This window comes from Canis lupus, chromosome 7 (assembly GCF_003254725.2).
Source record: "Canis lupus dingo isolate Sandy chromosome 7, ASM325472v2, whole genome shotgun sequence".
Taxonomy (NCBI): Eukaryota; Metazoa; Chordata; class Mammalia; order Carnivora; family Canidae; genus Canis; species Canis lupus.
The window spans coordinates 43,925,006-43,951,537 of record NC_064249.1 but is presented as its reverse complement, the minus strand read 5'-3'; the positions used below and the strand labels follow the sequence as shown (position 1 = coordinate 43,951,537).

General features: G+C 38.3%; 1 protein-coding gene across 1 annotated transcript in view; it reads right to left on the bottom strand.

Annotated features, from left to right (window-relative positions):
- SKOR2 (SKI family transcriptional corepressor 2) overlaps positions 1–26,532 on the bottom strand; it is a 38,546-nt gene that overhangs the window by 5,910 nt on the left and 6,104 nt on the right. The window contains 3 exon segments of the mRNA XM_025428952.3: positions 7,963–8,030; positions 16,443–16,541; positions 16,922–16,987. Coding sequence (XP_025284737.3) covers positions 7,963–8,030; positions 16,443–16,541; positions 16,922–16,987 — 233 coding nt within the window.

Here is a 26,532-nt window from a genome sequence, read left to right as displayed (position 1 = left end):
ATCTGTTCATCAACAGTATGGAGCTTCCAGGATATAGCAATTCCTGAGGACTGTTAAAAGGCTTATCAAGGACAGTGGCACCTGGGTGGCTCAGTGGTTGAACGCCTGCCTTTGGCTCAGGGTTTGATCCTGGGGTCCTGGGATCGAGTCCCACACTGGGCTCCCCTTAGGGAGCCTGCTTCTTCCTCTGCCTGTGTCTCTGCCTTAAGAGCCTACAGACCTCTCTCTGTGTCTCTCATGAATAAATAAATAAATAAAATAAAATCTTAAAAAAAAAAAAAAAGAAACCTATCAAGGATAGAACTGGTGATCACACCAGACTCTTGCTAGAGCTAGTCTCCGAGGTCAGGATGTGACATTTCACTTTCAGAATGTTTTATTTATTTAAAAAATATTTTATTTATTCATGAGAGACACACACAGAGAGAGAGGGAGGGGGCAGAGACACAGGCAGGGGGAGAAGCAGGCTCCATGCAGGGAGCCTGACGTGGGACTCAATCTCGGGACTCCAGGATCATGCCCTGGGCTGAAGGCAGATGCTAAACTGCTGAGACACCCAGGATCCCCTTTCAGAATGTTTTAAATTTGCATTTGATAATATGAAACTGTTTAGGTAGAAAACGAAGTTACGTTATAATATACATCCCAAGTAAAGAGAAAAGGATGTGATTACAAAGTAGTTCAATGTTATCTTTCATTTAATTACAGTGACAAGATATGCTGTCATTATAAATCACAGGTAAGATGAACTAACTCAACACGAATTATTACTCTCAGTAATTTCCCAATAACTACTAAGAAGCATCAGAAATAATTGCACTGAGTGGAAAATATGCCTCTGAGAACGCTACCTGGATAAACTTGAAAAGTACTTTTCAGTGCTGGGACTTTGAAAGAAAGCCTATCCTATTTGATATGTTACTTTTCATTAGAAGATTCAAATAGCTGAAGTCGGACTACATGTATTATTTAGATTTACCTCTCCATTAACCCCAGTTAAGTTACTCTATCCTTATGTTACTTACCTTCATCATTATAAGGCTAAACTCAGAATTCTAAAGATTTGAATCTATTTTACACTTAAAGAAATGAGTATTCTACACTTAAAGAAATGAATATTCTACAATATAACTTGAAATGTGGCTGTTATGTAAAAGTGGTGAGGGAAATACAATTATTTTCATCCGATTAGGCAATGCTTTTTGAACATGGGATACATGTACATTCTCCACATTTCCAGTCTATCTGTGCTATGTTCTCCTGGTCCCATCCATAAATATGAGTCTTTTCCAATGGGAAGGAACTATGAATCTACAATGATGAGAGTGACTAAAATTATCTGGACCATTTTGCTGTAATAACTGACCAGTTGAATCAGTCTTTTTAATGGTTAAAAAGAGAGAGAGAGGGAGGGAGAGGGAGAGAGAGAAAAGCCTAACAACCATATCAGTATTTTGATACACAAACACAACATGGATGCATCTGATAGGCACATCTCTGATAAAGACAACAGCATTAAAATTAATGATTCATTTAGTTAGTGCCATAAAAGGTTCAGAGTGCCAATCTCACATTTTAGGATGTGAGCTGAGATGAGCTGGATAACCATGACAAGGACAGTGACATAGGCACCTACTCTAGTTACCTCTTCTTCTCCCTCTAGGTTATGCTACACCTGCTATTAACCGAGACACACATTTTCCATCACGGTGTTTGTTGTGATATGCCAAAACACAGGGATCACCTCTCTCTTTAGATGCATGATATAACAGAGCCTTGAATGGAATTCTACTGCATAGGATAACAAGCAGAAATGATATAAACCTTGAGGTATGAGAAATTACCTAATACAATGTATTTGTATGCCACATTCATTGAGAGTCCTCAACATCAAGATTCGGTGCCACAACAATTTAGAAAGTGTCTGTCCCGTCCCAGGCACACACAAGTTAACATCACCATGGACTGTCTCATCAAAGCCAATAAACTACTCATCCCAACCCGAAGAAAAGTGTCTGAAGGGCTCTGCTTTCAGATTTAAGTCAGAATGCCTACTTCTTTCCTTCCTTCCCTCTTTCCTCCCTCCCTCCCTCCCTCCCTTCCTACTTTCTTCTTTTTCTTCCTCTTTTCTTTTCCCCTCAGAAACAACAATGTAGCATTTCATTAAACTGGGAAGCTGAGATGGAAAAGAAATAAAGGACCCAGGGGAGAAAAAAAAGGACATTTCCACAAAAGCACATTTGAGTCCCAAATCTCCAGACTGGAATTTACATCTGTTTGAAGCATCACTCCTACTCAAACATTGTTGCATTCATTTCATTAAAACAAAATGAAATAAAAGCCAAACAAAATCAAAGACCAAAAAAGCCTAAGGTTGTGAGCTGAAGATCATATATTCTTAATGCTAAGTCCTAAATCATGAATGATAAAAAATATACTAGCACATAGCTCAGCTGTTCATGGAAATTACCCTATTTCCTTGATTCTAAAACATACTTTTTTTTCCCCTTCCCATTTTAACATCTCTTAAATTAGGTGTCTCATTATCGATGGTATCTTAGAAAAATAGTTGGGAGTTTCTTTTCTTGTGATACATCAAGTAATGGTGCTGCTTATCATTGGCAGTTCTTCGGATTCTATGAAATGCAATCCTGGATTCACAGAGACCTTGGCAAACACTCCCCAACCAGGTAGCTCAGGCTACTAGAGCTCCATTTGAGCAAAGTAGTCCACGTAAATTTCCTGTACTAGAACTTATAAAGCCTTTCTTCTCACCTTGACCAGCTTAGAAATCACCAAGATTGGCATGGAAAAAAAAAATCCCTCGAAGTTATAGAAGTTCTAAATTAATTACCTAGTTGGTGTTAGTCTATCAAAAGTATAAAAAGATAACGTCCTAGTTTGTGCCAAGAAAGAACCAGCCTGAGTTCAGACATTCAGGTGGGTTAACATGTCAAAAGGAGAAAGTGGAGTAGGCCACATAACTAGGGAACCGTGATTGCCTTGTCAAGATACGTGGCAATCGATCAATAATCAGAAAAGGAGCCACTGTAGTCAAAGTCTGTCTCCTGCTGGAGAATGTGAAGGCAGCATCAAGTCCTCTGACTTGCAGGGACCTGCTTTTCTCACATATTTAGCCACAAAACCAACATCCTCTAGTGGCCTCGGGATGTTTTCCTAAAAACTTAGTGCCAAACAGTAATTGTTCTATCTAACCTTTCAAAAAACATGTTAACCCCGTTTTAACATGGGTTGAGATGGTAGACGTTTGGACAAGTTCTCATCCTAATGAATCTTGGAGAATCTCCAAAGAAAGACCCCATCACCAAAGAGCTGTGCCCCTGCCAAAGGAGGAGGGCCCCATCCAGCAACAATCAAGACCTCGTTCCTTTCCCTGCGAGAAAGCTCTGTGCTCCCACCATTGGGAGGTTGTAAAATAGCTTTTTTACAAGTCCACAGTGAACAAAACATTAGTACTAAATCTATTGATTGAGCATAATTTTAATTGAGGCTTTTAATGAAGAACTTTGAGACCAGCTCCCCCCACCCCACCCCCGGCTGCGTGCGGCTGCAGTGTTCTGGAGAAACAGCAGAGGGCACTTTGACACTAGCACATTTTCTCCAGTGCCTCTGTACCAATCCCGCAAGTTCAAAGGATAGGAATCTGGGGGTCTAGCCATTTATCACAGGCTCTCTTTTGCAGCTTCGCAATGTCCTCAAGAGCTATGAGTCCAGAAGAGCATGTCTTCAACAAACCTACAGTAGTAGCTTCTATACAGAAGCACTCACTTGAAAAAATTGTTGCCAAGTTAACATGAAACAAAAATTACCCAGGCATCATAATGTGTAAATTATATCACATTTCAGCCTTTGAAAAAAAAACCGTAACCAAAAGTTTATACACTGAGTAAAATATCCTTAGCTTCTTTTTTTTTAATCTTTAAAAAATTAGCTAAAATTAGAAAGTTAGATAAAATCGATATGTAACATTGCATTTAATCTTCTTCACTTTCTTAATGGTACAGGATGATGGGTTTTGTTTTCAACATTGAACAAGGTTTTCCTAGAATCACAATCCATTCGTGAATGAGTTTTTTTTTTTTTTTTTTGCTCTGTACTACATACACTACATGCTAACATTTTCACGAACTTGTTACATTTTAAAACCTTTGTGTTTGGGTTCATAGTGAGAAGAATATATTTCTTTGCTTGTAGAAATAACTCTGGCTTAATAAGGGAAACATTTTAGGCATTTTTTTAAAAAAAATTATTTATTCATGGGAGAAATAGAGAGAGAGGCAGAGACACAGGCAGAGGGAGAAGCAGGCTCCATGCATGGAGCCCGATGTGGGACTGGATCTGGGAACTCCAGGATCACGCCCTGAGCCGAAGGCAGAAGCTCAACTGCTGAGCCACCCAGGCATACCCATTTATGGCATTTGAAAGCCCAGGGCAGGAGAACACAAATGTGTGAAGTACTATATACTCTAATGTTAAGCTATTTTTTTAAAAAAAGTTAGCTTGCTGTCCATGTATAAATGTTAAATAAACTGCATATGCTTTAAATCTCACATTGAGAGATGCACATTTATAAATGTACAGACAGAGTCAATTATTTGACTATATAGTCATCACAACTCTGCATTTAACAAACTGAAAAAGGAAGCAGTGGTGCAGAAATTATAGTCAGTGGAGAATCTAAAAATGCAGAAGCCAAAGAAATTCATAAGTTTTCCTTCTATAGCAATGATACCCAAGATGCTTTTGATATAATCTTTTGAATAAGAACACTGTGTAACAGCATAGGATAAATGTACTGTGGGTCTATGGGAATTGTTATAAAATATGATGGCTTTAATATATTTGAATTCTCTATGATTGTAGGATGGGATGGGTTTTTATTTCATCTAGAGGGGAAAAAAAGTGCCTATTCTGTAGGCAAATGACTCTTCTGTAATATATGCTCTGTAAGCCTTAAATATAAAATAATTTAAATATAAAACAAATAATATTGAGTGAATCCCCTATTCTCGGGAAGCAAACCACGTAAACATATTTACTGTTGAATTAGATCATTTAACTAAAAATATTAAGAAAGTCAGTAATTGTGATACCTAGCAACTTACTGAAACTCTTTAGATAGAATTTTCTAAAGATATTACCCTCTCTGGCCCCCTCCCCACCCCAAGTACTTAACAAGTAAAACAAGCTGAATAAGGGATGAGATACATTTCTGTTCAGGTAATCTTGAATCTGCTGCTTCAATTCTAAAGCAGATGGCATAACGTGAACACAGGTCCTTTTTGCACAAAAATCTATCTAGCTACCAGGACTTGAAAAATCCCACTATTAGAGGTACTGCTTTGAAAGGGGGGGCATGAAATTGACTCCTCATACTGGCATGACACTGGATGACGTGCACGGGCATTTCAGGTTTATTATGCACGTGTGCCTTACTAACTTACTCAGTCAGACCCTACAATGAGTTGCTTTGGCGGAAGAACTGACTCTTCATGGAGTATATGGGAGCAGTCTTGAACTGAAGTGCGCAGATCCCAAGGACGTGCAGTAAGACAGAGGCTCCCCCACAATTCACCAGTATGCCTTCCTTGAGTCATTTTAGTAGTTGTTTCTTAGCACAAAAGAAAATTTGAGGAAATTAAGAACAAGCCAGGGAAATTTGGAAAAGAATTAAGAGGATTACGTAATGAGAGTATCAGAGTTGACTCAGGGGTCATCGCTGGGTGGTGATTCATTCAGCAAATATTTATTGATAGCCATTTGATGCTACACACCATGCTAGGTCCTGGAGGCCACGTGAAGACCCTCCCCATCTTAGGGAAGGGGACACAGGAGAAGCAGCAGCAGGAGGGACAAATCATGCCTTGTGCACCTATTTTCATGTTGTTGGCGTGGATGTGCTTTTATGGATTTCAGAAATTATATGGTACCTACAAGGGCTGGGGGAAAATTTTCTGGCTTCTCCCAAAGAATTTAACTTGTGACCAGAAGTAATTTACTATTTAGAGAAATCTGAATGAATAATGCTTGCCTAGGTAAATGAATATATGATGATGAAGTATTTAGCAATACAGTATAATAAAAATGTTTAGTAATATCAGTTTCTATCTTCCAGGTACCAAATATCTCAGAAGACACTTTTTCTTCCATCAATACTGCCTGCCTAACACATGGATGCAGTATCATTTCTTCTTTTACTAAAGAAACCGAATGTCAAAGATAATGAAGACATTAAAGCTACATAACTGACTTTAAACAGTAGCACTAAAATAAATACTTAGTCTCCTTTCCTAAAGCCCATGGTGCTATACTTGACAACTCCCTCCCCGCAAATCACAAATTTTTCGTTGCATGTGTGGCAATTTTTGTTTTAAGAGTCTGAAAGTGAAATCAGTAACATCTTAAAATTTTCATCCCTCTATCTCTAAATCTATATTTAAATTCTTCCTTTGGATGGGGGTGCCTGGCTGGCTCAGTCAGTCAACATGTGATTCTTGATCTCTGGATAGGGAGCTCGAGCTCATGTTGGGTGTAGAAATCACTTAAACATAACATCTTTAAACAAAAATAAATTCTTCCTTCGGACAACGAAAACAATAAACATATGAAGAGCAAGTAATTAATAGCTCTTATTACCTAGGTATCAAAAGCTAAGAGCAGTACATACATTTTTTTAAACCTCTTTGGGGGCTTAGTTGTAAATCAATTAAGAAAAGTCCTTCTGCACCCCATCCCTTCCCGTGATTTTAGCTGCAAACAAAACGAACACAAACAAAGCCAAAACAAGAAGAAAGGTCCTGTTTAAGAGGCATCTTATGTTGAGGTGGCTTTCAGAACAGAGAATGTTAACCAGTACTTGAGGCCAATAAAACCAGTGGGAATGTTAAGAGTGTAAGTAGCACTTTTAATGGAGCCCCCACAATAGCGAGAAACCTCGTGAGCTACAAGGTTGTTTTAAAAATCTCCATTAACACATGCATGATTTCTCCGATGCAGAAAGAAAACATTAATACCTATCTTCCTTGAGTTATTCTGATAGAGAGCTAGATATCTGGCTCTCTGGACATGACAGGCAGGTATGCATAGGTCCATGCTTAATAAGATAAAGGTAACGTGGACCAGCTCAGAAATGTCAAGCAACCCAAATTATAATAATCATGCTGGGAATATCACTAAGGATCAGTGTATGTCTTTATCCAGGTGATTAAAAATATCTTACAAAATGGAACAGAAATTGTTTTCCCCATTGTACTCATGTAAATGAAGACTATGGGAGACTGTTTCAAAAGCACTAATGATTAATACCAGATATATCTGCAAGGGGATGAAGGGTAGTGAATTCAATAAAAAAATCAAAAAGGCAACCAAAGCCCCCACTACATTTATTTACCAGGCACCTTCCTGCTTCCCTGGTCCCACATAAATACCTCTTAGTGTCCACTTTTCAATATGATTAGGAATAACACACTTCATTTGGAAAGAATCATTTCTTTTCATCACCTTTCAAGCGAATTTAATTGATTAAGTGTATTTATACTAAGTTTATTGGCAGCGGAGGGACTGGCTCAGGTCTGGGTAACAAAAGGAGAGACAGAAAGAAGACAATTGCCCTTCACTGAGCCTCTAGTGTATCCTAGCACCGCGTTCACACGTTTGCACAGTGGGAGATGACGCAGGTACCTCTGGTTCACCCACAGAGACAATTTACACATCTGTCTATTAACACATGGTAGGTAGTTACATTTCGAGGAAACGTACTGACACATCTGTTTATCCTGTATCTAAGTAAATCTTTGGTAATTAGCATCTAAACCAGCTGAGAGGTAAGTGGTAGGTGGACCAAAGGGTTTCACGGCAAAAATGTGAATGGTTTCATACAATTGAGTGGTTTGAAAACAAACTCATCAAGTTGCATAGATTTTTAAGTAGAAATCATCTTACAATTTGTAACTGTTGCACCATTTCTTCTCGGTAGGCTAGTTCCCTCTTCATCTGATCCTGAAAATTATCTGGTAGGAGAGAGAGAAAGAGAGAAAGACATCAATTAAAGTTGCAATATCTTCTCTTAGTATTTTTAGTAAAAATATTACTGATGGTCCCAGAGAGGCCCATCTCCCTTTTTTGGTATTTTTAGAAAGGATTATGGTATTTTTTAAAGTAAATAATATGGCCGTTGGAAGGGATGTTGTAAAGGCTCTACAGTCAGAAGAGACAGCAAATTTTGAGAGAGTAAGGTCTGTATCTCATAGTTCACAGCATTCCATAGCCCATCTAGATAGATGATCCCTCGCTTACGATAACTAGTCAGGAATGTCTGGTGCAGTCATGTTCTCTACCTTTGCCTTCCTGAGCAGGTCACAGGTATTGAGAGCTTCCACTGTCTGTAGAAGTCTAGTGTGAGTGGGTGAGGGGGTGAACCTTAGATACTTCTATGTTGATCATAAGAAATGTGGACCTTTGTGCATACCATGCCTCCCGACTGATAAGACAAAGGTCCGTTAGCCTTGCTGCACTCACAAGAGAGTGATAAACATCCTCTGACTCTCCCAACCTGCAAACTCTCTTACTCCCCGTCAGCCTTATTTTGTAGTCCTTGTCTGCATCTGAGAACAGAGTGGGGGGAGCTTGAGGAGATATTGTTAAGCAAACTATCTTTGCCATTCTACATAGTGATAATTTTCATTGGGAAATGACTTTCTAAGGTGTGTTGTGTCATTGCAGCCTCTCCATGTGGTCTTTTTAAAAGTGTGGACCTTAAAAAAAAAAAAAAAAAAAAAAGGCATGGACCTGGCTAACTTTGGCATTTTCTGCCTTAAATGAGAACCTTGCACTATTTCCTATTGCATCTGTGGTGGATAGTCAAGGCAGTAGTTGGGAAAAACCAGAACTTTGTCACATCTTTCCCTCTGCTCTTCCTTTCACCTCTACAGTCTCTGGTGTGTGAATCCTTCCCAGTCTGCCTCCATACTCCGTTCCCTTTGCCACTGTTGCTTCCCCAACACAGACACCTCTTCCCTAACTAGCTTCCCAACTCACCACCTGGCTTCTGGTTCCTCCCTCTGCAAATCTCTTTCCTTCTTCTGCTGAAAAATCTATGATGGCTTCCTATCTCTTTCAAGATAATAAATCCTTTACCATTCAACCATTCATGAGATCATGGGTATTTGGAAATTAAAAACATTGTCCTTTTTATATTTTTTGACTTCTACCTTTCTATACTATTTGAAATCCCTTCCTACCCTCAAGCATGTTTTTTAAATTAGTTAATATATATATATATATATATATATATATATATATATATATTTTTTTTTTAGGTTCACAACAAAATTAAAGGGTAGGTACAGAGATTTCCCATATACCCCCTGCCCACACCCCTGCATATCCTTCCTCATTATCAACACCCCCACCAGAGTGGGACATTGATTACAATGGATGAACCTATAGTGACACATCATAATCATCAGAAGTCCATAGTTTATCTTAGGGTCCACTCTTGGTATTGCACATTCTATGGATTTGGACAAATATACAATGACATATATTCACCATTATAATATAAGAATATCCACCAGTATGATAATAGAGAAAATATAGAGTATTTTTACTGCCCTAAAAACCTCTGTGCTCTGGCTATTCATCCCTCTCCTTCATCCACCCCTGGCAACCATTGATCATTTATTGTTTCCACAGTTTTGCCTTTTATATGCATTTAAAAGACCCATTCCCTACTCTCACCTCTGAATTTGATGTGAAGGGTATTGTGATAAGGGTAAGTAAATGGCATAATGCAAAGGTTATCCTTATACTCTTGGGGAGTTAGGGAGCAAGCAATGCTTGAGCAGATATATGTAGAGAACATTATTTTATACAAAGATATGGGAAGAGGCACTGGAAAGAGCAAGTGGCTCAGTTGGTTGCAGCAAAGGGGGTAGAAGAAACCCCTGTACCCCATTATCCACCAATACTGACTGTAACACCTTCTTTGGGATTCCAGAAGATGCTAAAAACAATTCAGAGTGGAATGGTGGTACTTAAGCCTTACTTAATTCATGCTCATTCGTCTATGATGGTACATTTAATATAATTCTTTAAGTCAAAATGAAAAAAAAATAAAGCCATTAAAGTGTTAGAAAAAATGGTGAATATTTTTATAAAATTTGGGTAGGGAAGAGTATCAAAGATAGAAGAACCAAAAAAGGAAAAAAAGGATAGATTTGATAAAAAATTTAAAACTTTGGTATGAGAATAAACTACAAACAAATTGAGCCCTCAATACACAAAAGGTCATGGTCAACATCTAAAGGTAACTGATACAAACAAAAGAATATTTGTGATGTGATGAAAAATTAATATATTAGCATTCAAAGAATTCTTAGAAATAAATATGAAGAATATATTAAAAGAAATACTAGAAGAGAATATAATGGGCATTCACAAAACCTACAGATGGAAAGTAGACATGAAAAGTGCTCACCATCCCTAGCATTGAAAGGAAATGATATGAGCTACCATTTTTTAAATTAGCAGAGATTAAAAGAAAAGGCAGGATGTGGTGTTCCAAGAATGGGAGTATAAATTAGTACAAATTTTCTGGAAAGCAACTAGAAATGATATATCAAGAACTGTAAGAAATTCCTAGTCTTTAACACGGCAATCCTTTCAGGGGTTTATAGTAGGGGAATCATCATAGATATGTGCAAGGATTTAGTTTCAGTGATGTCCATTATCTAAAACTTTGATAACTTTAATGTCTAACATAAGAGTACATTTATAAACTCAAAATGAATTAAATACCTAAATGTGAGACCTGAAACCACAAAGAGAACACAGGCAGTAATTTCTCTGACATCAGCCATAGCAACAGTTTTCTGGGTATGTCCCCTCAGGCAAGGGAAACAAAAGCAAAAATAAAGAATTAGGACTACATCAAAATAAAAAGCTTTTGCACAGTGAGGGAAGCCATCCACAAAACAAAAAGTCAATGTACTGAATGGGAGAAAATATTTGTAAGCGATATATTTAATGAGGGGTTAATGTCCAAAATGTGTAAGGAAATTTTATAGCTCAATACCAAAAAAAAGACCAATCTGATGAAAAAATGGGCAGAGAACCTAAATAGACATTTTCCCAAAGAAGATAGCCAGATGGACAAGAGACACATGAAAAGATGCTAAGTATCACTCATCAGCAAGGAAATGCAAATAAAAAACACGATGAGATGTGGTTACACCTTACCCCAGTCAGGACAGGTAAAACCAAAAGCAGAAGAAACAACTAATGTTGGTGAGGACATGAAGAAAAAGGAACCCTTGTGCATCATTCATGGAAATTTACACTTGTGCAGCCACTGTGGAAAACAGTATGAAGGCCCCTCAAAAAATTAAAAATAGAAATACCATCTGATCAAAAAATTCCACTACTGAGTATTTACCCAAAGAAAACAAAAACACTAATTCGAAAAGATATATGTACCTCTATGTTTATTACAGCATTATTTACAATAACCAATATATGAAAGCAACCTAAGATGAATAAAGAATATGCGATATAGATACATACAATGGAATACCGCACAGCCATAAAAAAGGATGAGGGTTTTTTTCTCCCCATTTGGGACAACATGGATGGACCTAGAAGGTATTATTTTTTAAGTGAAGTAAGTAAGACTGAGAAAGACAGGGAATGAATAAGGTATGGGAACTTAAGGCCCAGCATAGGGAATAGTCAATGGTACTATAAATAGTATTTTATGGTGACAGATGGTAGCCATTTTTGTGGTGAGTATAGCATAGCACACAGAGAAGTTGAATCACTACACTGTACACCTAATGCTAATGTAACATTGTGTGTCCATCACACTCAAATAAAAATGTTTTAAAAAGAAAGGACGTTTGTGACAGCTGTGTAGTAATGGAAAGAGGCTCATGTTAAGAGAAAAATAAGAGAGCAAAAAATGGGGTGTATACTATTTCATTTTGTTAGAAAAAAAATAGGACTCACTATGCATTGAGAAAGCTGAAACTCCAAAATGTTAACATTGGTTATCTCCAGATGACAATATTATGGGTGATTTTTTTCTTCCCTTTTCTTTGTATTTCTGTGTTTATGGTTTCCTACAACAAGCATGGGTATAACTTTTGAGATATAAAAATTGTTAATTGGCAAATGGAAAAAAAACACTTAAATTTCTGCTATGTTCTAAAGGTTGACGAAGGCACAATTTAAGTGGAGATAAAAAAATCATTAAGCCAATTTCTCTAATGAGAATCACTTAAAATCCAACTATTTCTGGAAAACAATAGAATAAAAGGAGGTACAGAGGAAAGCACTGATGTGCAGTGTGCCAGCCAACATAGTGGCTGCTCTGCAGACACGGATAGTTTGAAAGCCCGGTGTTTCACAAACAGCAAAAAAGTATATAGGCTATGTTCCCAAGACCAGAAAAAAGAAAACTCATATGGTACATCTGGTCCACCCAGTAGATCCTACTCATCAAGGAGTAAGCTTTGGGGTTTACTTTGTTTACATCTTTTTCATTTTGTTATCCCTACTTTTAACAACTGCAGGACCTTTTCATCTGTACCGTGATTTAGAATTCCCTCATCACTCCCTCTCTGGAGGATGACACGAAAGGAGAGAGAAAACCACTCAACACAGAATGATTGCAGTACCAGCTAGAGGGGAAAGAAAGATGGGATAACCATATTCAAGTGGATGAAATGTAGTTTGTTTTTTAATAAAAGTAAAATAAAACCTTAACAGTATCATGGAAGAGTAGCTTTTATAAGAATCTAAAATGTCGACACAGTCAAAATCTACTCCTGAAATATTTCTCGAAGCCCCTAGTCGAGGAAGCCCCTAGGGCCTTCCCTCTTGTAACTGACTGGACTTTCCTTTAATTCTCTCAAGTGTCATGAATTTGTCACATGCAAATTCCAAGGACTCCACCTATGAGCCCTCACTAATCTCCTACAAACCAGTTTTCAGTTTCCCAATCTCATCCCTCATTGTCGGTTTTAATCTCTTTGAATGTAAAACCAGAATGTGTATCAGTCATTTACTGAGAGGATGTCCTGTGCCCATAAGGAATGCCTACTGTAAGAGTAGGAAGGCTTCCTGTAGGTGGTGGCTCAAACTGTGTCCCAAACGATTAGGAATGCTTTGATGAGGGGAGGCATTCCAGACTAGAGAAACATAATCCAAGAAGGTGGAAAGCAAGGGGAGAGAAGTGATCTGTAGGGTAACTGGAGCTCAGCAAGGAAGGAAGTGGAAATAAGAGCAGAGAGGTTAATTATTGGCCAATTACAGAGGGTTTTGAAAGCCAGTCAGGGGTTAGATACAACACGATCAACAAGAGGCATCACTATGCTTTCTTGGGTGGAAGATCTGAAGCCAAAGGTAGAGCTTTGTAAGACTGGGCTCATGGCAATGGGCAGAAAGAGCTGGAGTGGAGAAGGGAGGAGAGGGCCCAGGGCACCCCACTGTAGTGACAGGGGAGGGAGGTAGCGGCCTTCTCCGCTGGTTGCCTCATCCCAGCAACTCTTTGGTAGGTCTCCAGTTCAGGGCCAAGTTGGTACCCGTGGCTAGTGGAAAGAGAGTAAAATGAATGAAAAAAGACCTCCAAGGACGGATGCCATAACAACGGAAGGTATAGGATGCTGGCAGAGAAGGGAGCATGGAGTGGGGGGAAGGGGACGCAATGATTTTGGTGGCAACAATGACTTCCAGACTGACAGCAAGTAGAGATCCTTGCTTATTCTTCCTCCACCAAACATCTGCCCCCCAAGGATGGAGACTTGCTTTCTCCTCCCCCTCCTTCTGATCTTTACCTTATCCTCTCCGTGCCCAGATTTCACTCCTGCGGTCCTTATTAGCCTTCAGAACCACAGCAAGAAGGCTACAGGAACTCTGAAATCCGGAGCTAGTTTAGAAACGCTTTTCTGGAGCTCAGTGCTAAGAACCTCCTCCTCCTCCTCCTCCTCCTCCTACCTCCTCCCCACCACCAGCCTCACAGCTGACAGTATTGAGCCCTTCACGCCCTTCCTCTCATTTACTCCTCACATCCTCCCACGAGATAGGAATTATCTGGCCCACTTGACGGTTTCCAAAGTCCCACGGCCAGGAAGTGGCGGAGGCCCAGAGCGAACCCAGGTCTGGGTTCCTAATTCTCACACACGATAGCTGGGCTGAGGTCCAGGGTCTTCTAAGTCCACCGCAAGGGTCATGACTCAGTGTCCCCTTCCTAGTAAACGGATCTTTGAAACTCTGGCCGGGATCCCTCTACGCTTTCTTCTGATGTGGCTTCACCAAGTTCCGTGCCTCCCGCTCCATCTGAGTGAATCTAGATCCGCCTGCCAGCCTCATGGCCTCTCACATTTAGTTAACAAGCACGTAATGCACATTTGCTATTTCCATCGGTGTGAAATTAACTGCCTCTTTGTGGTGTGTCTAAACCACGCATTATTCAAACTTGGGCACACACATGCCACTTCCTTGGTCAGCGGAGGACGTTGCAGATAAAAAACAGGAACATTTTTGTTGTTGTTTAATTGAAGTGTTTCATGTATGTGGCAATCATAGGGGATTAGTTTTAATTCAAAAGGGTGAATGAATGATAGGTCTGAATCAAAATGGGCCAGTCGTACTATAACATTCGAACATCTTTTTAACAGAAACGTGTATATATAGGATGGCAGAGCAATTAAGAAGGAGAAGTGCCAATCATTATAAATTACTTAATTCCTTAAATGATTAATTGAAAAAAAAAAAAATGATTAATTGACTTTTATTAAGGGGATAAATTATGGATACACTGACTTTATGGGGAGCTAGGTGGGTACTTGAGCAGTTCAGTGGAACTTTGACCCTCTCTGCTGGATCTAAAAGCTAGGATTTACAAACTTAACAATGAGATAAATATCAGCTTGTAGGGGAAACAAATAATTCAATATCTCCTCATTGCTGCAAAGAACTGGGTATTAAAATATTGTTTTAGAAATGAGAGAGGATCGTGGATCCTTTAGAAGCACTTGGCTTTTCCGATGTCAGAGATATTTTTTAAATGTTTCTTTCTCTTTTTCTCAAAGCTACAATGTCACGATGATCCTAACACACTATCTAGAGCTATAGGCCATTCTCCACCCTTCCATCTTACCCCGGGCCTCAGCAGGCAGTCTCGAGATTCAAAACACCGAAGCACTGCAAATTCCGAGCCTCCCCTGTGGCTACTGAGAGATCACAAACTTGGCAGACCCTATTGCTCCTTGTGGTCAGAGCTCTCTCTTCCATCGTGCATCCTCCTTGTTTTCTACCCCTGCTAAGTGTTCGGTGACCTCAGTTTGAGATGTGCCAGGAACCCAGTCCTCTTCAAAGAGGCTACCTGAGAAAGCATGTCTTTTAGCTGTGCTGACAATCTCATTTGAGAAGCCCTGGTGAACGCTGGCCTTCATGCTCATATTATTAAAATTGTCACAAGTACTGAAAAATCTTCTCCCAGATGCTGGTCTGTGGCCCTAGCACAGGAATTGCCAATGTGAGTTTTGTGATTCTTGGATTAATAAAGGAGGGGCATGCTGACATTTTAAAAAAGAGACCCAGAAAAAACTAGTATTAAATTTACAGAATTCAAAACATACATTTATATACTATTTTCTTTCCCGCTTTCCTTTCTCTGGAACAAGGAATATGACTAAAGGAAACTCCAAAAAGTTTGAAAAAGCACCACTGTGACATATTTGTCCAAATGTGATCCAGCCCAAGGCTGGTGAATTTTAGAAATTTGGACACCTAGCATTAAATTCTAGGACTCTGGGAATAGAACTGACACATTTTATGCTACAGTATCTGCCACCAAATTTGGAATGGAATTTTAACATTAAATATGAATGGAGAATCTCAAATTGCTAAATTATACTAATCTCAGTCAATAAAATAAATATATGTACATTGAATCGTTAAATTATAAATCTTCATATTTATATACATTTCAAGCACCAGGAAGCTCTCCAGCTATAGCCAAGAATAAAAAATAATTTTTCTTTTGTTTTTCCTACCTTGGAGAATAAAAAACCCTGAGTAATTATTTTGCTTTAAAATATACAATCTAAAAATAGAGTATTTAAATAGTCTACATATTTAATGATATATTCGCATGCATATTTTAAATATACATAGTACATACACACAGATACACATATATCGATACAATAAACACCAAAAGGTTTTCAGAAGAAATTTTATCTGTGAGCTGATTCAAAGCAAAAGTAACAGGCTAAAATTTCCAAACATGTAGACGGAGGCCACGGGAAGACCCTATGGCACTTTATACAAGCACTTCATACTCAGAAGCCTATTTTTAAGCCTAATAATAGAAATGTCATCACATATCATAATGCAGTAAAATAAAAGTGATCTCTTACTGAATACTGGGAAAGACGTATTTCCTTTTAACACTTGGAATTCTTGTTCTAGTCGTCTCCGTAAATCTATTTGTTCAAATAAAACCTTCTGAAGTTCTTCTAATAAAGAAAAACAGAAGAGTCATTTTACTAATCTTTACAAATAACTCTCCAGAGGACTGTTATATATGGCAATTTATTATTATAAGACAAAATATTTTACCAGTTTAAAAAGTGTTGCATAGACATAGGATAGATTTTGTGCAGAAATCCATGAATATAAATCAATGTAATATATTATTTTAAAGTATTATATTACAGTGTCATGTATTGATTGATATGTATGCATTAATCTCAATTATATCCACCCAATGGTCCATATATTATTCATATGTTGCTTGTCAAGCTTAAAATATGGTGTAGAACAAAAATATCCTCCTATTATCTCCATGGTCTTTTGAAGCTACGAGAAGTTCTACAGAATTAAAACTTTTCTTTACCTTTCCCCATATTTTCAACATCCTTTTTGAGTGAATGAGGTGAATTTGTCTCTTGCGTGTGTTCACCTTTAAAAAAAAAGGAGAAAAAAATATTGGTTCTGTGTAGTCTGTTTTCTGAAAGATTTTCTTTTTTAAAAAAAATTTGTATTTATTTATTTGAGAGAGAGGGAGAGGAAGAGAGAACTCAAGCAGACTCAGCACGGAGCACCGGCCCAACACGGGGCTGGTTCTCACAACCCTGAGATCATGACCTGAGCTGAAACCAAGAGTCAGATGCTCAACTGACTGAGCCACTCAGGTGCCCCTCTTTTCATTTTCTTTTACTATCTGCAAAGGAGCTTGGTTAATAATGACTTGAAAGTGGAAGTTCTCAGAACCAAATGTTGTCCTCACTTTCTCATGTGGAAATCCCCTGACGCAGTGCGGGAGCTACAAGAGGATGCCGTCCACCTAACCTGAAGGGGCAGCCCCCTCCCAGCCCCACCGCTACCCACCCTCTCCAAGGCAGGTACTTGCTAGCTGGGCACAGAAGGAGGTTGAATTGTTAACACATCTGGAAGAATTCCGATCAGAGTTCCTCTCTTCCAGAAGCAAAGGAGCCTAGTGGCAAGTGGAAGACTCTCAAGGTTGTGGAAGCAGAAACCACCTGCCTTCTTGGGTCATCACAATTTGGGGCAGTTAGAAAGAAACAGGAGGCAGCTTTTGTCGTCCTCGGGAGAGAACGCGTAAGCCTGGAACGATTTCCTAATAATTGATAGTTGGTTGTTTTTTTTAATCAACCTAAAACAGAGGCGTGACATAAGTCATGTTACTTTGTAGTATCTCATGCTTGCTGATTGTTTTGGAACTACTCAGTCTTCAACCAATAAAGACTAGATTGTGGGTAAAGGTCAGATATTGTTCTTACCTATTTTGTTTATGTGCTAACTAGAATGATGGCAAGCTAAGAAAATGTATTTATGGACAGTCATAAATTGAGGCTACATAATCTGGAAGACATAAATAAACCAAAGGAATCCAAGCATTTAGCTAGCCAGAATTTGTTTTTCTAATTTCAACCTGCTATCTGCAAACATCCACACAAGGATATAATTAAGCTTTCCATTTTCATGTACAATAGTCCAGACAAAGGTGCCTTCAGGTTTCACGATTCCCTCTTCGTTGACCCCCTGGAGTAGCTCCTTCCTCTGTTTCCATGGTCTTATCTGCTTACTCACGTTCCACATCCCCCAGTCTTTGTGCTACTTGAAGGCAGGGGTTCTGTGTTTCCTTCACGGCCAGTGCCTAGCAAAATACCAGACACTGAATAGGTATTCAAGAAAGTGTTTTCAGTTGTTACTGAAAGGAACCCCAGGAGGTCATAAGTTCTACACTATGGCGGGCCAGAATGCATCATTTCAATTTTCTCCTCACTGTTCACGCATTGCCCTTCCTCAGCAAGAAACAGAATGTAATGGCCCCAGGCACTTGTAGGAATACTGGGCGATTTCGCCATCAAGGTAAACATTCCTGCAAAAAGGGAAACAGAATTTCTTCATGAAGCAGTGGCCTATGGTGTTAAGGACAGACAGGAATATTTTTAACATGATATTATAAATGGTGATTCTGCATTCTACCCAATGACCGTGGGGAGTGAGTATTCGCAGGAATGAGTGGATGCATATACGTCTATAGGTAGATACATGTATGTGAATTTACATATATGCAAATATTCCTGCACACGTGCATAGTGATGAAAAGGTGCTCCCTCTTCCCGTCATCAGGACAATCCTATCTTAGGCATCCCCGAGTTCCTTAACGACAGGCATTTTCTCTACTACCTAGATCATAAATGTATGACCTCATTCTCACTTTGGTCTTGGACATGACCTCTATCGGCTTTGAGCATTAAAACCTTGGCTTTCTTCTTCATATAGAATAATGAAAATATCTGTGAAGCATTTTATATATACACTTCAATCTAATTCCTATAAAATTCTACCATCTAAAAGAATAGTAACATGAAGGTTGATAATAAAGTATAAATATATAAACCAAGAATAATGGTATTTTGAAATGAAAATAAATGCATATTATGTGCAGTTTTATCTCTGTTTACTCCAGTCTCAGTCAACCACTTACATGCATAGCTGTTTCATACTCACATACAATACTGAGTCTGAACAAGAGAAGAAACAAGCATGCGTGTACCTCTGCATCCACCTACAGGGCAGAGTGAGACTTCACCATCCCAGCCACTTGAAACACGATTTAAATGAGATTGTTTGTTTCTGAATAGGCAACTCTGGAAGCTGTGTCCTTATCACATTACAGACCTTTTGATTCATGAGTGTATTTTATAGGCTGTTTATCTTACATTTTAGTTGGATAATTAAATTTAAAAATTGAAATATGATATGTAAACATGCATTTCTTTTCTACTTCACGGTTAGGAGGTTCACATAGGTGTGAAACCATTAAACAAATAGCTAGTGATGGAAACTACATTAACCACACACAAATCTACCGATGATATTAATAAGTTTTTCTCTTCTTCGGCTTCGTGGAGCTTTTATTAATATTTTACAACAATGTCTCTCTCAAATAGATATGCTGGCAATCTCCTGGTAAAACCTGCCAATGTGGAGCTTGGAAGATTTCAAAGATCTCACTTATAAAGGTTTTTTTTTTTTTTTTTTTTAATGGTTTAAATGTTAGGTAAATAAAGAGCACAGACACTTCAGTTGCCTTTTGTATATCTTTTACTGGACTGTTGCCTTTCGTATATTACTAATCTGTGAAACCAGATTGTTAATGGTGGTTAAAAATGACCTCTGGGAGCCTGGATATGTTTGTTCACTATTACTGCTAATGTTTTCCATCTGGTTAAAAAAAAAAAAAAAAAAGCAGTCTAATACTAGATTAAATAAATGAGATTTAGTTGACAATGAGCTTCCAATTTTTATAAATATTCCATTAGGCTAAATGCATTTTACTTTTCCAAAATTAATGAATGGGTTTGGAGACATCCAAAAATTACAACCTTCTCACTCTATTTCCCCTTAAAAAAAAAAAAAGTAACAAAAAAGCGGGAGGAGATCTTCATTGTGTAGAGTGATAGGGGGAAAATTATAATATGGAAGGATTATTTTTCTTAGAGGCCAGTCCTAAAATATATCATTAATTCAGACTGTAAAAGATAATAGTTGGGTGGCCTAGAGTTAGGGAGTAATGGATAATAAGGGCATAAAATGCATCCGGTGTACTGATGTGATCAGAAGCTGCCACTCCGGGACATGCCTGCAGCAGGACTCTACAAGTGCATGTTCATGGAGCCAGTTTGCTGTGACTCGCACCGCTGCCCATGAATCCAGGTGCTCAGGGCAGCATGGTGCCACATCTGGGAAACTACACCCCTGCAGCACAAGCCGGAGAGCCTGGGGTCACATGCTTCCTGCTCCCAAGGTCTCTCCAGGATCCCCAGGCACCAGTGGTCCCACATTCCAGGTGAAAGTTCCACCCCACACTTGGTTCTGCCCTCATAGAGCCAGCAGAAACTGGAAGGGCAGGAGGGCTGGGCAGGAGAATATGCCACAGTAAAGCAGGCACGAGCAGTAAAAAGCAAATGAGGGGGAAAGGGGAATATCCAGTGGAAAACAAAACCAAACCAAACAAATCCAAACAAGCAACCGATTCATTAGCACCACCTTTCAAGGTACAAGGGTAATTACTTTCTCTTAAGTATCATGACACACCTCTGCTTAAGAAACTCGCAGTGGCTTCCCATGGTCTACACTGCATAATTCACTCTATATTCCCCTGTGCCAATGCCTCTAGGTTCTCCTGTAACCTTGTTCCATTCAGCTACACCCAGCTGCCTTTCTCTATCAGCAAGCACAAACCCTTTCCTCTGCTTGGGTCTTTAGTCTTCATATCAGCTGGCTTGGCCTTCTGTCTTAACCCTTCCCAAGGTCCCCCCCGCCGCCACCCCAGCCCTGCCTGTCCACCCAAGGCCCCTACTCTTCCATCAAGTCTTTCTCAACATCAGCAAATGCTGCTGAGCCATTCCTTCCTGGGCTCAAGTTCCAAGTGTTTATTGTCTTTACTCTATCGCCTGACATTGCAAGGTTTCAGCTCTGTAAGTCCAGTTTCCCCCAGCTAGATAATTTGCTTTTGGAGGGCAGAGAGACCTTACCCAGCAGGTCACCCCATCATCTCTACCTCAGGGAGGGGCACAAACACTGTTTGCTCTTAACTTAATTCAATCTGGTTTGCAAAAGAAATACCAAGCAATGCTGCTTTGAATCCTCCATTGTCACAAGGCTGTTTAAGCACTAACTCATTCCTACAAATGAAAAAAGCACATTTTGATCCATTCAGATAGTTGAAGACATACTCTGTATTTTTGGTTTACTGGGAAAGTTTGTGATGTTTCAATTTTTGTTTCTGTCTGACATTTTGAAATTTGCTTTCAGAGTAAAATCATAGCACTGACTTTTAACCAAGACACGAAAATATTAATGTATTAATGTATATGTCTGCTGTGGCCTCCAAGAGTAAAAATACCTTACATTTTCAGAGCTTATTTAGTTTTAAGAGCCAAATGAAGGTCAGATGACCTGTTAAGTTGGTGGTCATGGGACAGGACAAAAAGCTGATTAAATAGATAATTACTCTTCTCAGGCTAAAACTTGAATTTAAGAAACAAGAGCATTTCGATATTGCACCCGGCATGCATATGGGGTTTGCGAAGTATGAAGGGTACGATATGAAATGTACTCATTTGGATGAAGAGTTAAAGTGTTGACATTCACCCATCCCTTCTATGGAAATATCCTCTGTCTCACTTCCTCCTCAGGTCTCTACTCCCTGGAGCCTAGAACCAGCATTCAGAGGCACTGCCCCACGCAACAGCCCCAGGGCCTGAGCTGCTTATCACTATAAGGGCTTCTATGTTCCTTTGGGACCATTGTTGACAACACCTGATGACAAACATTTGGAGAAAATGTTCCCATTGTGCAAAGAAAGGGTTTCATTTAATTGTACACTGAAGGATAAATTTAGTCAATGAAACTATTTTGGTTTGGGGTTGTACCTCTACGTAAGGCACGTTTGCCCTCTAACATTTAGATGAGCAGTGAAGATTTCAGTCAAACATCCAGATGTTTCCAGAGTTGGTGGGTGGGCTCTCCAGTGCTACCCTATTTGCTCCAGGGCCAGGGAGCAGATCCTGGAAGAGCAGTTGTGATTGTGGAGATTGTGGTTGTTCCTGAATGATGGTGCCGTTAGGGCTGGACTGAGGTTCTCAGCCTCCTAACTCTCTTCCTCTGCCTCCTAACAGCATCTGCCCAGGACCTGGCCTTCTGTGGAACAGACTCCACTTATACATGTTTAACTCCCAAATAAACGCTGAATTCTAATAATTAACCTTAGTTTTATATTCTGGTTTTAATGTCAATTTCCAGGAATTTTTACTTTCTCTTTTCTTACAACCAATCTTAGAGATACAATGGGGATGGGGTCAAAGTTCATCTGCAGTAAGCATAACTAGTACATTTAACAATTACCAGAATGTAGCACAACATATGGTTTAGAGAAGTTTTTAAGAACACTTTGCATTAGGGCATTAAAAAATCAATGACACAGAAAGCAAGGTTAAATAGTTTTCTCCTCTATCAGTAGGACACAGACTTCTGCCAATTTCTTGGTGTTAAATTCTACATTAAATTCTTCCCCTGTGACGTTTGGCACTTCAGTGAGGTCACAGAACAGAACAGAAAAGGAAATCAATACCCCTGGAGAGGTTATGCTACCGAATGAACTAACTAAATATTAACTCCATTAGCGGGGGAAAAAAAGGAGTAAGAACAAAATTAATACTAGGGAAATTATAGCAAACTGAGAGTTACAGCAAACTTTATATTTCACGATCAAAATTTGTTGCAAGTTTGTATATACATTGCTTCTTGAATTAGTATATCTTGAGTTCATTTAAAATTCTCTGGAGTTTCAGAACTTGTGCTTTCAATAAATGCTATTTTTTTTCTGGAGAATTCTTTACTGTCTTTCTCTATCTCCTTAAATTTCATATACATTAAAAAAAACCATTAGTAAGGGGGGGGGATTTTTTTTAATAAATAAAAAGAGACTGATATCTGAAATATGGAGATAATTTCATTTTGAATACATATATTGAAAAACCTCAAAATTCATTGTTCACAAAAATGTCTACATTAATTCAGAGGTGGAAGATTTTATCAAATTTTACAGGGCACAAAGCAATTAAGGTATTTATCCAAAGTGACCTAGTGAGAGAATTAAAACTCAGATCTACCAGTTGTACTTCCTAGAATTTTTCTTCTTCTTTTCCTTTTTAAAAAAAAATCGTAAGCATGTTCTAAGATTGAATGGAATAATAAATCAGAGTGCCTCATTCGCTATATATTCATGAGAAGTGTAACTGCTTCTTACTATTCTCAGAAATCCGTCCATAGCATATTAAGTACACTAGAGAATCATACCAGTGAAATCAAATTGATTTTAAAACTTCTATACATATAACAAGATGCAGCCACGCTCAGAGTCCAATGGTGCCAGCGTTTCTACAATGAAATGTATTGAAATCGGGGATGACTCCACTTCCGTGATTTCCTTGACCTGCCATAGCTTTGAGCTGTCTCACCAGCTTACCCCACTGCATTCAATTTCAAATCACTTAACTTCACTAAAGTTATTCAAAATGGATATGCAAAACCTTCCTCTGGGATTGCAAGCAAAATGCTGTCATTTATATTTTTCAGTAGGTAATATTTTGACCAAACTACCAACCCCCCTAAACTATATTACTTGGCTTTAAGCCATGGGTCTAAACCTATGGATAGAAGTTCTACAGGCTTCTGAGGAATTTTGGCTGCTTAAAAACTTCATATTTCGGCCTTCTATTTATATAGAAATACACTACCTGCTGTGTGTAAGGCTAGTGATTATTAGCAAGGAAGTTCTTAAAAATTCATTTGAAGATATTATCCTTTAGATTCCTGAAAAGTAATAGTTACTAATAAGGCTGAAAGGTTGAAGGGAGGGCAGCCCAGGTGGCTCAGTGGTTTAGCGCTGCCTTTGGCCCAGGGCATCATCCTGGAGACCTGGGATGGAGTCCCACGTTGGCCTCCCTGCATGGAGTCTGCTTCTCCCTCTACCTGTGTCTCCGCCTCTCTCTCTCTGTGTCTCTCATGAATAAATAAATAAAATCTTAAAAAAAAAAAAAAAGGTTGAAGGGAGACTAAATTTAATTAAAGTGAGGAACTAAAAAAAAACAAAAAACAAAAACCCAACACAAAACTGGACTTAAGTATTGTTGCTAAACTGAACTTATACTGGGAAACAATTGAAGCTAGAATCCATATTTTAAAGATATATCTATACCTTTACTTGTTTTGAGAAAGGACATAGAAATTCCTTGATAATGGCCACTGGAGTGAAAAATTTAAATCAAAATAAAAAATTGCACCCTTAGATAATTTGAAAAGACATTTCATTTTTCTATGTTATACTGAATATGTGCTGACATAAAATCCTGGTATTTTCCAATAATAATGTTGAATTAAACACTGGCTAAAGGAATACACAGTTCCATAAACCTTATCTGACCAATATTATAGGATTCATTTGGCATTACAGGTTATTTGGAATTCCCTTCTTTTAATTGGAAGCAACCAGAGGACATAGATGGATGGGTATGGATTCTATCTCTGAATTCCCAGTGCCTAGCAAAGCATCTAGCACAGGATAGGCATTTGGAAGTACTTGCGGAGTAATTGAGTAGATTAATAAATTAATGTGATCATTTAGAGTGGAAGTTAACAGTTGTTGCATGGGAAGAAATATTGCCATTCATGAACAGAGTGTTCTGGATAAAACATTCTACTGCTACCACTTCAAAGCAGCTAATCACAGGTCTTCATAATTTTATTGGGTCTTCTGGATTTTTGACGCTTTGCTAAATGAATAAATTCTTGGAGTCTGATCACAAGTAAATACATTTAATACTAAAACACTGGCTAAGTAGGTGCTCACTCTGGGATTTTCTCAAAAAGGCATTTCAATACAAAGACCATGAGCTAATCTTCCCTGCAAAACAGGACAGCTGAAGGTACACCAAGGTTAGTCTCACAACAATCCAAACCCCTTAACATTTTTTGGGCTTAAGACATCATCTCCACATGCTCAGCAAAAGAACCAAAAGGATGAAATTCTTCTGACCCAAGATTCCAAGATAAATTTAACAAAATGAGCATTCGTTCATTTCAGTAATATTTGTCATCTCTTCCATGTCCCACCTGTCTCCCATTCAATATAGTATAATATAATAAAACCTACTACCTACACACATTTCTGAATAATGTGAGAATAAAATTGTAATATGGAAAATCAATGTGGAGCAAGTTTCTCTGGGAATCTGTATCAAATTAATTATTGTGAGGAAGGGACTAGTAATATATCAATAGTATGACTTGGTATTATTACCAACATAACTATTGACTGTACTACCCTGAGCTCCAGGCACTGTGGAATTTTTATGTATACACTGATCCTGACTATACTTTTCCTTAGTTCCTTTTGGCATTTGTATTTCTGTATGAATATCAAACAACAGTGGATTCCGTGGTTTCTATCCATTCTGGAGTTCTGATGGCTTTTCAGGGTTTACTGAACTTACTAAGCATGGGGGAACCAAACCACTTCCAAGGACAAGAGGAACATGTTCTCAAATGGAACCAGCCTACCCGTCCAAATTGGAGGAAGATGGAGAAATTCAGTTTTTAACAGATCTACAGGGACTATTAATATACATGAAGAGAACATAACTCTGTGAAGGAATCAGTATGTTTCAAAACTTTAGATTTCTGATGGGTATGCACATTTGTTAAAATGTTAACTTGAAAATTTTATTAAAAATATGAATACTAGCTATTAAGTGTCATGTAGGAATTAAAATTCCTAAGAAGAAACTATTTCAGTTTGTGGAATTTGGATTTTCTCATTAAATCTATGGAAATTCCTTTAAATTGTAACAATTTAAGTGTCAAACTATCTCATACTTTTGTTCAAATCATTGCTACCTCTTGAAAAGCTATACGTATTTTACATCTTTTATAGAATATTCACAAATTTTTACTTCCTTCAAAATTTGCACCCGAATAGAGTAACAGCTTAGCACAAGCAGACTTACGATGATTTATGATTTAGCTAAATGAAGTGTAAGGTCTGGTGTGAATTATTCTCTAAATGTGTTATTTTATATTAAATGCATGTACACTACAATTTGAGCTTTAATATCACCAACAGCCGACTCCGAAATAAAAACTTCTGAATCCAACCTTAAAATTAATGCAAGCAAATTACAGTGTACTAATTTTAACAAGCACCACTACATTAAAACCTGTCTTAAGATTAGTAAATCAAAAGTGGAGTCCATGTCCTGCCTCTGAATGGATTACATTACTAAAAAATACACAGTTGCGGCTATATGAAAGTTTTCTTATTTTATGGGACTTCGAGCTTCGTGGGGCCTCCTCACAAAACGAGGTCATACATAAAATAAAACAAAACCAAATAAAATCTCCCCCTCGCAG